Source organism: Daphnia magna, linkage group LG7 (genome assembly GCF_020631705.1).
Source record: "Daphnia magna isolate NIES linkage group LG7, ASM2063170v1.1, whole genome shotgun sequence".
NCBI classification, from domain to species: domain Eukaryota; kingdom Metazoa; phylum Arthropoda; class Branchiopoda; order Diplostraca; family Daphniidae; genus Daphnia; species Daphnia magna.
The window spans coordinates 4,776,323-4,788,851 of NC_059188.1; the positions used below are offsets into that span (position 1 = coordinate 4,776,323).

General features: G+C 40.6%; 1 protein-coding gene, 2 long non-coding RNA genes and 1 pseudogene across 3 annotated transcripts; all 4 read left to right on the forward strand.

Annotated features, from left to right (window-relative positions):
- Positions 1-435: 435 nt before the first annotated feature.
- Positions 436-3,802, forward strand: LOC123474693 (annotated as a pseudogene).
- Positions 3,803-3,840: 38 nt separating this feature from the next.
- On the forward strand, positions 3,841-5,281 carry LOC123474697. Its single transcript, XR_006649624.1, has 5 exons — positions 3,841-3,982; positions 4,061-4,245; positions 4,322-4,534; positions 4,615-4,833; positions 4,920-5,281. It is a non-coding gene; the product is annotated as an uncharacterized LOC123474697 (long non-coding RNA).
- Positions 5,282-6,810: 1,529 nt separating this feature from the next.
- LOC123474694 (von Willebrand factor D and EGF domain-containing protein-like) lies at positions 6,811-10,051 on the forward strand. The gene is made up of 6 exons (XM_045177143.1): positions 6,811-7,654; positions 7,711-7,962; positions 8,059-9,147; positions 9,214-9,411; positions 9,478-9,573; positions 9,634-10,051. Exons 1-6 carry the CDS (start codon positions 7,498-7,500, stop codon positions 9,807-9,809), a joined length of 1,968 nt encoding a protein of 655 aa, XP_045033078.1. The 5' UTR covers positions 6,811-7,497; the 3' UTR covers positions 9,810-10,051.
- Positions 10,052-10,215: 164 nt separating this feature from the next.
- On the forward strand, positions 10,216-12,114 carry LOC123474698. Its single transcript, XR_006649625.1, has 6 exons — positions 10,216-10,357; positions 10,436-10,620; positions 10,697-10,909; positions 10,990-11,208; positions 11,295-11,884; positions 11,957-12,114. It is a non-coding gene; the product is annotated as an uncharacterized LOC123474698 (long non-coding RNA).
- Positions 12,115-12,529: the final 415 nt, after the last annotated feature.

Sequence of the window (12,529 nt, forward strand, 5' to 3'; positions counted from 1 at the left end):
TCTTCAGTAACCTGACCCAGAGGAATCTGTACCTAGCGGAGGTTTCTTCCAGCTTAAATGTTCTCACATTTCACGTGATATACCATCATATTGTGCGTATACCACGGGAGTATACTCACGAATATCACAATATTGGATGGGGGACCATCCTCACAGAAATGATCACAGACATTCTCGCATCTGTTTCCAGTCCTAGGCCATCTGGACGATCAAGAAGTCTAGCCAGCTCTGCGACGCCTCCTACAGCACACATGCAACGCGATGGGACTAAATTGCGTATTCAAGCCGGCTTAGGAATGGAATGTGCAATTACAGGTGCTTTGCGCGCAGATCTCGCCACCAGCCTTACCTTTAATTGCACATTCCATTCGCCTCTTGTACTAGACAATTGTGGGATTTCCCACAACTGCTTAGTCACCAGCTTTCCCTACCTTGCCTTAAGATGAGTTATCAACCCTTTTATACAGTGAATTTTGATGGTAAAACACCATTGGCGACCAGATGAGTGATTGGTGGATTTAACTATTTTTTTACGTAACCTCAGATCACAAACTTGAAAACGAAAAAGTGAACTATATTCGGAAACTTTCATTCTTCTTATCTGTCAACATTCAAAGATGATACGCTAATTAATAGATTTATAAAAAGAGTTATGCTATTCACCTATTTGCCTCCTAACCTACGTCTACGCAGGAATCAGCCTCCTCGGCTGATTGGCAGGCAGATGATGAGTGGTACAGTAGGTGTGGTTAACATTTCTAAAACGTAACTTTTGATCAACAATTCATAAGCGAAGAAGTGAAGCAGAGAACTAAATAATTTAACTTTGATTCTCTTTATATGTCAACATCAAAAAACAGTATTCTATAAAGAGTTGTGCCATTGTCCTATTGGGGACTAGGTAAGGCGAGGTGAGCGATTGCTTCGGAGTATACGCCCTGCGGCCAATATTGGAACTAAAATAAACGGTGGTGGACAACGATGCGAGAATTCAACAACATCCTCCTGCGGTGGATCATAACTGGTCATCTTTCAAGAGTTCCAGTAGCGGCAGCAATCTTGGCCGTGACATTCACTGGACAGTGGCTAACAGCCGAAATCGCAGAGATACTCCAGTAAAAATGGATGGAGGTGGCAGCAGCCACCAAACCTGGAATGACGAAGAAGAGGTCACTCTCTACTGTTCCAATTTCCTGGTCAATTCGACCGTGGCGCTCGAATGTGGACAATATCTAGTCGGCAATTTCATTATGAAGGCTATCCAGATCTGCGTTGAAGGTATTTAAACTAGACCTTACGTTTATAGATGTTAATCCGATTACGTTCATATACAGATGTCAGCCGCAATGAGGACCCCGCCTGGGCTCAAGAGTCCTTGGGTCTCCTGGAAGATCAGTGTGAAGTAGAAGCCACATATCGAAGAGCTTCTGATTGGCCACGAAATATTCTCGGGCGCCCTGTTATTCCGCCAATCATAATCGAAGCTCTTAATTGCCCCAATCGCTGTTCCCACCAGGGCGTCTGTTTACCTTACGGATGCGTTTGTCAGCCTGGATTTTACAGAAGTGATTGCAGTCTAATGGATGGTACCTTCCCACTTTTCGTTCCTTGCAAGTTTTTTTTTCCTAATTGCTAATTGTTTTGTTTCATTAAAATAATTACTCCTCCACGGATCGAGAAAGTTGGCGATGGGGATGGATTGTGTGATCTTCGCGCAAGCGACTGCCGGAAAATCAAAATCGTTGGTTGTGGATTCATTGATTCATCCCGTTTGAATTGCCAGATACATCCAGGCCGCTATGACGGGTCCAGTTGGCAACGTGGCAGCTATAACAACCGCAGCATTCCATCATCGGCTCAGTTTATTGGTCAAAAACGAATTATTTGCCACTTGCTGGTGACGGGCTCAAATCGTCGCCACGTGCTGGACGATGTCAGCGAAGAGTTGCACTTGGAAATCCGCGTCACCAACGACGGCATCCGTTATAGTGTACCAACAAGTCGACTTACTATCTACCACTCTGGATGTCGATCGTGCCCAGCCAAAAAAGACAGCTGGCCATTATGTGGTGATCGGGAAGACGTATGTTATCTGGACAACTCTTGCTACCCAGACGGGGAGGTCAATCCGCATAATCCGTGCCAGAGCTGTAGTTTGGATCATCCCCAATCCTGGAGCATTAATCCCAACAACTTACCCCCTGTCGTCTCTAATCGGCTGAAAACGACAGCCTACGATGGCCACGTGTTAGAGTACTTCATCCATGCTGTAGATCAAGATCCGCTGCATTTTGGATTGGTCGATCCGCTTTCCGACGCCCAAGTGACGCCGGAAGGAATTTTCCGCTGGAAGGCCGTCTCAAATGCGCTGTCTCCATTCAATCACGAGACTTTTGCACTCACCGTTTCCGACCAATGTAATCATCCTGTTCATTTCCATCTACACGTCGATGTACTACCCTGTCCGTGCCTAAACGGAGGTACGTGCCGTAATCCGCCAGACGATTTCATCACGTCCAATCAGATCGATCCGACGTACCGCTGCCATTGCAGAGAGGGGTTCACAGGCCCAGATTGTGGCATTCGGATCGATTTCTGCGACCCTAACCCCTGCCGTGATGGATTATGCTTGAACGAAGTCGATGGCTATGTCTGCGACTGTTTCCCAGGCTTTAAAGGCATCCATTGCGATCAAAAGGATGAATCCTTAATCGAGAATGCTCTCTCTCCAATCATGATAACTAAGCACAACGATACTTTTTCCAAACAAGGTGAATTAAATTCTATGAAAAATCCGCATTTCAATGTTAAACTATCTTTTCGCGACATTTTTTCAGACGGTTGTACGGTTCCTTGTCAAAATGGAGGGACTTGTATGAGGCGGAATCGTTGCCAATGTCCCGAAGGTTTTGTAGGTAGACAATGCCAGTGGACTGCGCCAACGTGTCATCCAAGCTGCCTTAATGGCGGACACTGCAGCCGCCGGAAAGTTTGCGCATGCAAAAAGGCTGGACTGGTTCTCGTTGTGAAACTGGTAATGTTAATATCTTGGGAAAAGTCTAACTTTTTATCATTTTAATGGCATTATTCTTTCTTGAAGCGATTTGTGGGCAGCCTTGTTTGAATGGAGGTGTTTGCTCAGCTCCTGGCAAATGCACATGTCCAGATGAATATCATGGATCCAGATGTCAAAAAGGTGATTATAGTCTTTGCTTTATGGAGGAAACGCCGATTTAATTTAAAATATTTCATGTAGCTATATGCAAACCAAAATGTCGAAGAGGTGGTAAATGCATTGGACCGGGAATATGTCTCTGTCGGGCAGGTTTCGGTGGATCAAACTGCGAACTGCGTCTGTCATCAGCTGGGAAAAGAAATTGGAAGAAAGCAAACTCTGTCGGTAAAGCCAAGACCATTTTCCTGGAAACTTGAAAGAATGAAAAACATAATTATTGTATCTTAACAATTCACTCGATCTTACTTCGTAATCGGCTCGTAAATTTTCTTCTTTGAACCCAACCAATACCGAGTCGTTAACGTATTTAACTTGCCGTCACGTCAATTTTACACAATGGTTATTGTGTGTGTAGCTGGGACTTGGCCGAATGTTGTAGCCCACTTTGCTCACTGCCATCTGTACAGTAATTTTTTTTTATCTTTTTTTGTATTATTTTTTTTTTTTTGCATTACGAAATGGAGGATCAAACATTGTCGCGACTTACATCACAATACAATAACTATTTTATTTCTAGATTTAGCCTTCGCAGTACGAATAATAAGAATAGTTTGATTTTACTTGAGAGCCCTCAATTGCCGTTTTTATTTTTCTGGGTGCCTGTTCATCGCTGAAAATGTTTCATTCCTAGTCGATTGCAGACGAATGGGGTCGCAAGGAAAGAGTCGTGGGGATGACACATGGCTTCACTTTCGTGTTATTTTCATAAAACTTAGGTTTGAAAAATATGAATAATATAATAATATGGTACGTATTTTTTATTTATATTTTTTTTTTTGCATGGTGGATTGATTTGATAGATCTTTCTTCTTTTTCCTTGTTAAGCTTGATCTAATGTCAGACTGTGTGAGGCTGAAAGGCAGTCTTACAAAAATGGATTTGAGATTATCAATGAGAAAAATGTGTTATTATGCTATGTAGCATGAATAGGGACTTGGTTACTTTACACAAAACTGGAAGGGCCATTGCATTACTTCCTCATCCATCTTGGCAATTGGTTTGGTAAAGCGGTAATTTTAATAAAATATGATATGCCAATAATCATTTATTTCATTCACAACTTTTTGTTTTTGCACAACAATGAAGATCAATGCCAGGGAATTTTAGCAATTAACCTGCATTTTCAAGATGTCTTGAATTCCTCCCACATAATTGGTTAAACGAGTGAAAATGGCCACTTTCTCACTCTGAAGTTTTCCGTCACTGGTTTTCAGAAGGAAGATAGTGATTCCAATCTGAGTGTTGTTGCTTATTATTGGACCACCCTCATCCCCCTGAAATGAATCAAACAGCACACAGGTTAGATAGTTCATAAATCAACTTATAAAAAATATAAATATCCATTTATTCAGGTTTCCTGTAATATTTTTTGTTCATAGATAACATTCTGAAGGAAAGTACAATTAAACCTTACCTTTCAAACACTCCAGCCTTCAGTTCTTTCAGCACAGAGGTGATATACGAGACGCGGCACCCAATTTCAATCGAAAGTCGTTATGCAATTTCCGAAACTTCTCCTTCAAATAAGCCATCTGTATCGCAACCATATTCCATATCCTCTCTTCCCTGTTGCGTGGCCAAATGCGTAATATTTTAGGGTAAGTAAATATAGTAGACTAGAGAATATTGTAGCAGTATTGACCAATCACATAGCAAAATGGTAATTATTGTTTATATTGATCAGAATTAATCTGGTCTAGCATCAGACCCGTAATTGGGAAAATAGATTTTTTTTCCTCAGCTGAAAATACATTGAACCAGGAAGTGTAGAAGCCATAGCTGATCCACAGCTAAACAAACACTGTAGCCAGTATACTCATGCCATTGTACCCTTGCCAGTGCTGAATAGCAGGGTAATTTCGAACAAGCTTTCACGTTTTCCAGCTGCACTTTTGTCTGCTGTAATGCTAAAACCGGAAGACCGCCGTTATTATTTTAAACCTTTAACTTCCTTTATTAGTATTATATACAGGTGTTTGTGCTTTGATTCAACCTGATTATGTGAAAGAGTTGCTTTCTTTGAAAATGACAAAAAGTCTTATTGAGTACTTATATAATTCCAAAATCCGCCAAAATTGAAAATGGAATTTTGTTGCTTGGCTTAAGACGACAATCATGTTAAGTACGAAGAGTCCAAGAAAAATGTCTCCGATTAATGTTTAGAAAGACGATTTCACTTGGCACGTTGCGTATCATCTTTTTCGGCTGACGGCGCGTATGTTTGTCGCATCGGATTCAACGTTTTGTTAAGGTGGCCAATCAAATTGAGAGAAGTGAATAAAAATGATTTTTAAAACTTAAAATGTTGTTTCTAATGTGAAAATTTATACGGGCATTTGATGCAGATCCCATTAGATCTAATGATTTGATTCTGGACTTGTGAAACGGTAGCAAGTACATTGATACGTTCGCCATTTTTATTCTGCGGACAACGAATGCAGACGCTGGTGATTATCCTTCTGAATGGTCTGCCAGTTCAACGTTATTACGAGAATTAACCTCTTGTTTTTTTAGTCTTGCAAAGACTTAAAAAAAGTCAGGTATGAGATTTTAATTTTTATTATTGGATTTTTTTATTGGAAAACTGTAAGGAGTAGACTTCGACTACCTTATGCCAATCCGCGAATTAATTCACGTGAAAAATCCACATGGTTTTTTAAAATTTTATTTGAACAGTAAATGCAATTCGCATCCGCTAATTTAAACAAAAATTCCGTTTCTCGACTTTTCCGATAACACTTAGAGTACGTTAACATTTTCAGGTAATCGGACTTTATCATTTGGAGTTCATCATCGAAGTTAAACGCAAAAAAAAAAAAGTAAAATCTCATACCCGACATGTTTTTACTGGAAATTGATGAGATGAGATTCACGTTTTTTATTTGATTTTTCTATTATGACCGTATAGCATGGCAAACACGTGAAAATCTACATGGTTTTTCAGAAATACAGTTTTAACAGTTTCGAATCGCGTTTCATATGCTAATTTAAGCAAAAACTCCGTTTCAAAAATAAATAAAATATTTTCGGTAGGGGCCGCATAGTGTGACTTGACTAGCAGCAATCGAGTTCCATCGTGGTGTGTATGTAGTAATCGTCACAGGAGTAGTCGGAAACATCGGGTATCCCCCACCCGAGGTTTCTTCAGTAACCTGACCCAGAAGAATCTGTACCTAGCGGAGGTTTCTTCCAGCTTAAATGTTCTCACATTTCACGTGATATACCATCATATTGTGCGTATACCACGGGAGTATACTCACGAATATCACAATATTGGATGGGGGACCATCCTCACAGAAATGATCACAGACATTCTCGCATCTGTTTCCAGTCCTAGGCCATCTGGACGATCAAGAAGTCTAGCCAGCTCTGCGACGCCTCCTACAGCACACATGCAACGCGATGGGACTAAATTGCGTATTCAAGCCGGCTTAGGAATGGAATGTGCAATTACAGGTGCTTTGCGCGCAGATCTCGCCACCAGCCTTACCTTTAATTGCACATTCCATTCGCCTCTTGTACTAGACAATTGTGGGATTTCCCACAACTGCTTAGTCACCAGCTTTCCCTACCTTGCCTTAAGATGAGTTATCAACCCTTTTATACAGTGAATTTTGATGGTAAAACACCATTGGCGACCAGATGAGTGATTGGTGGATTTAACTATTTTTTTACGTAACCTCAGATCACAAACTTGAAAACGAAAAAGTGAACTATATTCGGAAACTTTCATTCTTCTTATCTGTCAACATTCAAAGATGATACGCTAATTAATAGATTTATAAAAAGAGTTATGCTATTCACCTATTTGCCTCCTAACCTACGTCTACGCAGGAATCAGCCTCCTCGGCTGATTGGCAGGCAGATGATGAGTGGTACAGTAGGTGTGGTTAACATTTCTAAAACGTAACTTTTGATCAACAATTCATAAGCGAAGAAGTGAAGCAGAGAACTAAATAATTTAACTTTGATTCTCTTTATATGTCAACATCAAAAAACAGTATTCTATAAAGAGTTGTGCCATTGTCCTATTGGGGACTAGGTAAGGCGAGGTGAGCGATTGCTTCGGAGTATACGCCCTGCGGCCAATATTGGAACTAAAATAAACGGTGGTGGACAACGATGCGAGAATTCAACAACATCCTCCTGCGGTGGATCATAACTGGTCATCTTTCAAGAGTTCCAGTAGCGGCAGCAATCTTGGCCGTGACATTCACTGGACAGTGGCTAACAGCCGAAATCGCAGAGATACTCCAGTAAAAATGGATGGAGGTGGCAGCAGCCACCAAACCTGGAATGACGAAGAAGAGGTCACTCTCTACTGTTCCAATTTCCTGGTCAATTCGACCGTGGCGCTCGAATGTGGACAATATCTAGTCGGCAATTTCATTATGAAGGCTATCCAGATCTGCGTTGAAGGTATTTAAACTAGACCTTACGTTTATAGATGTTAATCCGATTACGTTCATATACAGATGTCAGCCGCAATGAGGACCCCGCCTGGGCTCAAGAGTCCTTGGGTCTCCTGGAAGATCAGTGTGAAGTAGAAGCCACATATCGAAGAGCTTCTGATTGGCCACGAAATATTCTCGGGCGCCCTGTTATTCCGCCAATCATAATCGAAGCTCTTAATTGCCCCAATCGCTGTTCCCACCAGGGCGTCTGTTTACCTTACGGATGCGTTTGTCAGCCTGGATTTTACAGAAGTGATTGCAGTCTAATGGATGGTACCTTCCCACTTTTCGTTCCTTGCAAGTTTTTTTTTCCTAATTGCTAATTGTTTTGTTTCATTAAAATAATTACTCCTCCACGGATCGAGAAAGTTGGCGATGGGGATGGATTGTGTGATCTTCGCGCAAGCGACTGCCGGAAAATCAAAATCGTTGGTTGTGGATTCATTGATTCATCCCGTTTGAATTGCCAGATACATCCAGGCCGCTATGACGGGTCCAGTTGGCAACGTGGCAGCTATAACAACCGCAGCATTCCATCATCGGCTCAGTTTATTGGTCAAAAACGAATTATTTGCCACTTGCTGGTGACGGGCTCAAATCGTCGCCACGTGCTGGACGATGTCAGCGAAGAGTTGCACTTGGAAATCCGCGTCACCAACGACGGCATCCGTTATAGTGTACCAACAAGTCGACTTACTATCTACCACTCTGGATGTCGATCGTGCCCAGCCAAAAAAGACAGCTGGCCATTATGTGGTGATCGGGAAGACGTATGTTATCTGGACAACTCTTGCTACCCAGACGGGGAGGTCAATCCGCATAATCCGTGCCAGAGCTGTAGTTTGGATCATCCCCAATCCTGGAGCATTAATCCCAACAACTTACCCCCTGTCGTCTCTAATCGGCTGAAAACGACAGCCTACGATGGCCACGTGTTAGAGTACTTCATCCATGCTGTAGATCAAGATCCGCTGCATTTTGGATTGGTCGATCCGCTTTCCGACGCCCAAGTGACGCCGGAAGGAATTTTCCGCTGGAAGGCCGTCTCAAATGCGCTGTCTCCATTCAATCACGAGACTTTTGCACTCACCGTTTCCGACCAATGTAATCATCCTGTTCATTTCCATCTACACGTCGATGTACTACCCTGTCCGTGCCTAAACGGAGGTACGTGCCGTAATCCGCCAGACGATTTCATCACGTCCAATCAGATCGATCCGACGTACCGCTGCCATTGCAGAGAGGGGTTCACAGGCCCAGATTGTGGCATTCGGATCGATTTCTGCGACCCTAACCCCTGCCGTGATGGATTATGCTTGAACGAAGTCGATGGCTATGTCTGCGACTGTTTCCCAGGCTTTAAAGGCATCCATTGCGATCAAAAGGATGAATCCTTAATCGAGAATGCTCTCTCTCCAATCATGATAACTAAGCACAACGATACTTTTTCCAAACAAGGTGAATTAAATTCTATGAAAAATCCGCATTTCAATGTTAAACTATCTTTTCGCGACATTTTTTCAGACGGTTGTACGGTTCCTTGTCAAAATGGAGGGACTTGTATGAGGCGGAATCGTTGCCAATGTCCCGAAGGTTTTGTAGGTAGACAATGCCAGTGGACTGCGCCAACGTGTCATCCAAGCTGCCTTAATGGCGGACACTGCAGCCGCCGGAAAGTTTGCGCATGCAAAAAAGGCTGGACTGGTTCTCGTTGTGAAACTGGTAATGTTAATATCTTGGGAAAAGTCTAACTTTTTATCATTTTAATGGCATTATTCTTTCTTGAAGCGATTTGTGGGCAGCCTTGTTTGAATGGAGGTGTTTGCTCAGCTCCTGGCAAATGCACATGTCCAGATGAATATCATGGATCCAGATGTCAAAAAGGTGATTATAGTCTTTGCTTTATGGAGGAAACGCCGATTTAATTTAAAATATTTCATGTAGCTATATGCAAACCAAAATGTCGAAGAGGTGGTAAATGCATTGGACCGGGAATATGTCTCTGTCGGGCAGGTTTCGGTGGATCAAACTGCGAACTGCGTCTGTCATCAGCTGGGAAAAGAAATTGGAAGAAAGCAAACTCTGTCGGTAAAGCCAAGACCATTTTCCTGGAAACTTGAAAGAATGAAAAACATAATTATTGTATCTTAACAATTCACTCGATCTTACTTCGTAATCGGCTCGTAAATTTTCTTCTTTGAACCCAACCAATACCGAGTCGTTAACGTATTTAACTTGCCGTCACGTCAATTTTACACAATGGTTATTGTGTGTGTAGCTGGGACTTGGCCGAATGTTGTAGCCCACTTTGCTCACTGCCATCTGTACAGTAATTTTTTTTATCTTTTTTGTATTATTTTTTTTTTTTTGCATTACGAAATGGAGGATCAAACATTGTCGCGACTTACATCACAATACAATAACTATTTTATTTCTAGATTTAGCCTTCGCAGTACGAATAATAAGAATAGTTTGATTTTACTTGAGAGCCCTCAATTGCCGTTTTTATTTTTCTGGGTGCCTGTTCATCGCTGAAAATGTTTCATTCCTAGTCGATTGCAGACGAATGGGGTCGCAAGGAAAGAGTCGTGGGGATGACACATGGCTTCACTTTCGTGTTATTTTCATAAAACTTAGGTTTGAAAAATATGAATAATATAATAATATGGTACGTATTTTTTATTTATATTTTTTTTTTTGCATGGTGGATTGATTTGATAGATCTTTCTTCTTTTTCCTTGTTAAGCTTGATCTAATGTCAGACTGTGTGAGGCTGAAAGGCAGTCTTACAAAAATGGATTTGAGATTATCAATGAGAAAAATGTGTTATTATGCTATGTAGCATGAATAGGGACTTGGTTACTTTACACAAAACTGGAAGGGCCATTGCATTACTTCCTCATCCATCTTGGCAATTGGTTTGGTAAAGCGGTAATTTTAATAAAATATGATATGCCAATAATCATTTATTTCATTCACAACTTTTTGTTTTTGCACAACAATGAAGATCAATGCCAGGGAATTTTAGCAATTAACCTGCATTTTCAAGATGTCTTGAATTCCTCCCACATAATTGGTTAAACGAGTGAAAATGGCCACTTTCTCACTCTGAAGTTTTCCGTCACTGGTTTTCAGAAGGAAGATAGTGATTCCAATCTGAGTGTTGTTGCTTATTATTGGACCACCCTCATCCCCCTGAAATGAATCAAACAGCACACAGGTTAGATAGTTCATAAATCAACTTATAAAAAATATAAATATCCATTTATTCAGGTTTCCTGTAATATTTTTTGTTCATAGATAACATTCTGAAGGAAAGTACAATTAAACCTTACCTTTCAAACACTCCAGCCTTCAGTTCTTTCAGCACAGAGGTGATATACGAGACGCGGCACCCAATTTCAATCGAAAGTCGTTATGCAATTTCCGAAACTTCTCCTTCAAATAAGCCATCTGTATCGCAACCATATTCCATATCCTCTCTTCCCTGTTGCGTGGCCAAATGCGTAATATTTTAGGGTAAGTAAATATAGTAGACTAGAGAATATTGTAGCAGTATTGACCAATCACATAGCAAAATGGTAATTATTGTTTATATTGATCAGAATTAATCTGGTCTAGCATCAGACCCGTAATTGGGAAAATAGATTTTTTTTCCTCAGCTGAAAATACATTGAACCAGGAAGTGTAGAAGCCATAGCTGATCCACAGCTAAACAAACACTGTAGCCAGTATACTCATGCCATTGTACCCTTGCCAGTGCTGAATAGCAGGGTAATTTCGAACAAGCTTTCACGTTTTCCAGCTGCACTTTTGTCTGCTGTAATGCTAAAACCGGAAGACCGCCGTTATTATTTTAAACCTTTAACTTCCTTTATTAGTATTATATACAGGTGTTTGTGCTTTGATTCAACCTGATTATGTGAAAGAGTTGCTTTCTTTGAAAATGACAAAAAGTCTTATTGAGTACTTATATAATTCCAAAATCCGCCAAAATTGAAAATGGAATTTTGTTGCTTGGCTTAAGACGACAATCATGTTAAGTACGAAGAGTCCAAGAAAAATGTCTCCGATTAATGTTTAGAAAGACGATTTCACTTGGCACGTTGCGTACATCATTTTTTCGGCTGACGGCGCGTATGTTTGTCGCATCGGATTCAACGTTTTGTTAAGGTGGCCAATCAAATTGAGAGAAGTGAATAAAAATGATTTTTAAAACTTAAAATGTTGTTTCTAATGTGAAAATTTATACGGACATTTGATGCAGATCCCATTAGATCTAATGATTTGATTCTGGACTTGTGAAACGGTAGCAAGTACATTGATACGTTCGCCATTTTTATTCTGCGGACAACGAATGCAGACGCTGGTGATTATCCTTCTGAATGGTCTGCCAGTTCAACGTTATTACGAGAATTAACCTCTTGTTTTTTTAGTCTTGCAAAGACTTAAAAAAAGTCAGGTATGAGATTTTAATTTTTATTATTGGATTTTTTTATTGGAAAACTGTAAGGAGTAGACTTCGACTACCTTATGCCAATCCGCGAATTAATTCACGTGAAAAATCCACATGGTTTTTTAAAATTTTATTTGAACAGTAAATGCAATTCGCATCCGCTAATTTAAACAAAAATTCCGTTTCTCGACTTTTCCGATAACACTTAGAGTACGTTAACATTTTCAGGTAATCGGACTTTATCATTTGGAGTTCATCATCGAAGTTAAACGCAAAAAAAAAAAAAGTAAAATCTCATACCCGACATGTTTTTACTGGAAATTGATGAGATGAGATTCACGTTTTTTATTTGATTTTTCTATTATGACCGTATAGCATGGCAAA

Bases quoted from the DNA above. Each gene is read 5' to 3' on its own strand.
- LOC123474694 (XM_045177143.1), top strand. From the start codon at position 7,498: ATGGATGGAGGTGGCAGCAGCCACCAAACCTGGAATGACGAAGAAGAG. The intron at 7,655-7,710 runs GTATTTAAACTA...GTTCATATACAG, and splicing joins TATCCAGATCTGCGTTGAAG to ATGTCAGCCGCAATGAGGAC. The intron at 9,148-9,213 runs GTGAATTAAATT...ACATTTTTTCAG, and splicing joins CGATACTTTTTCCAAACAAG to ACGGTTGTACGGTTCCTTGT.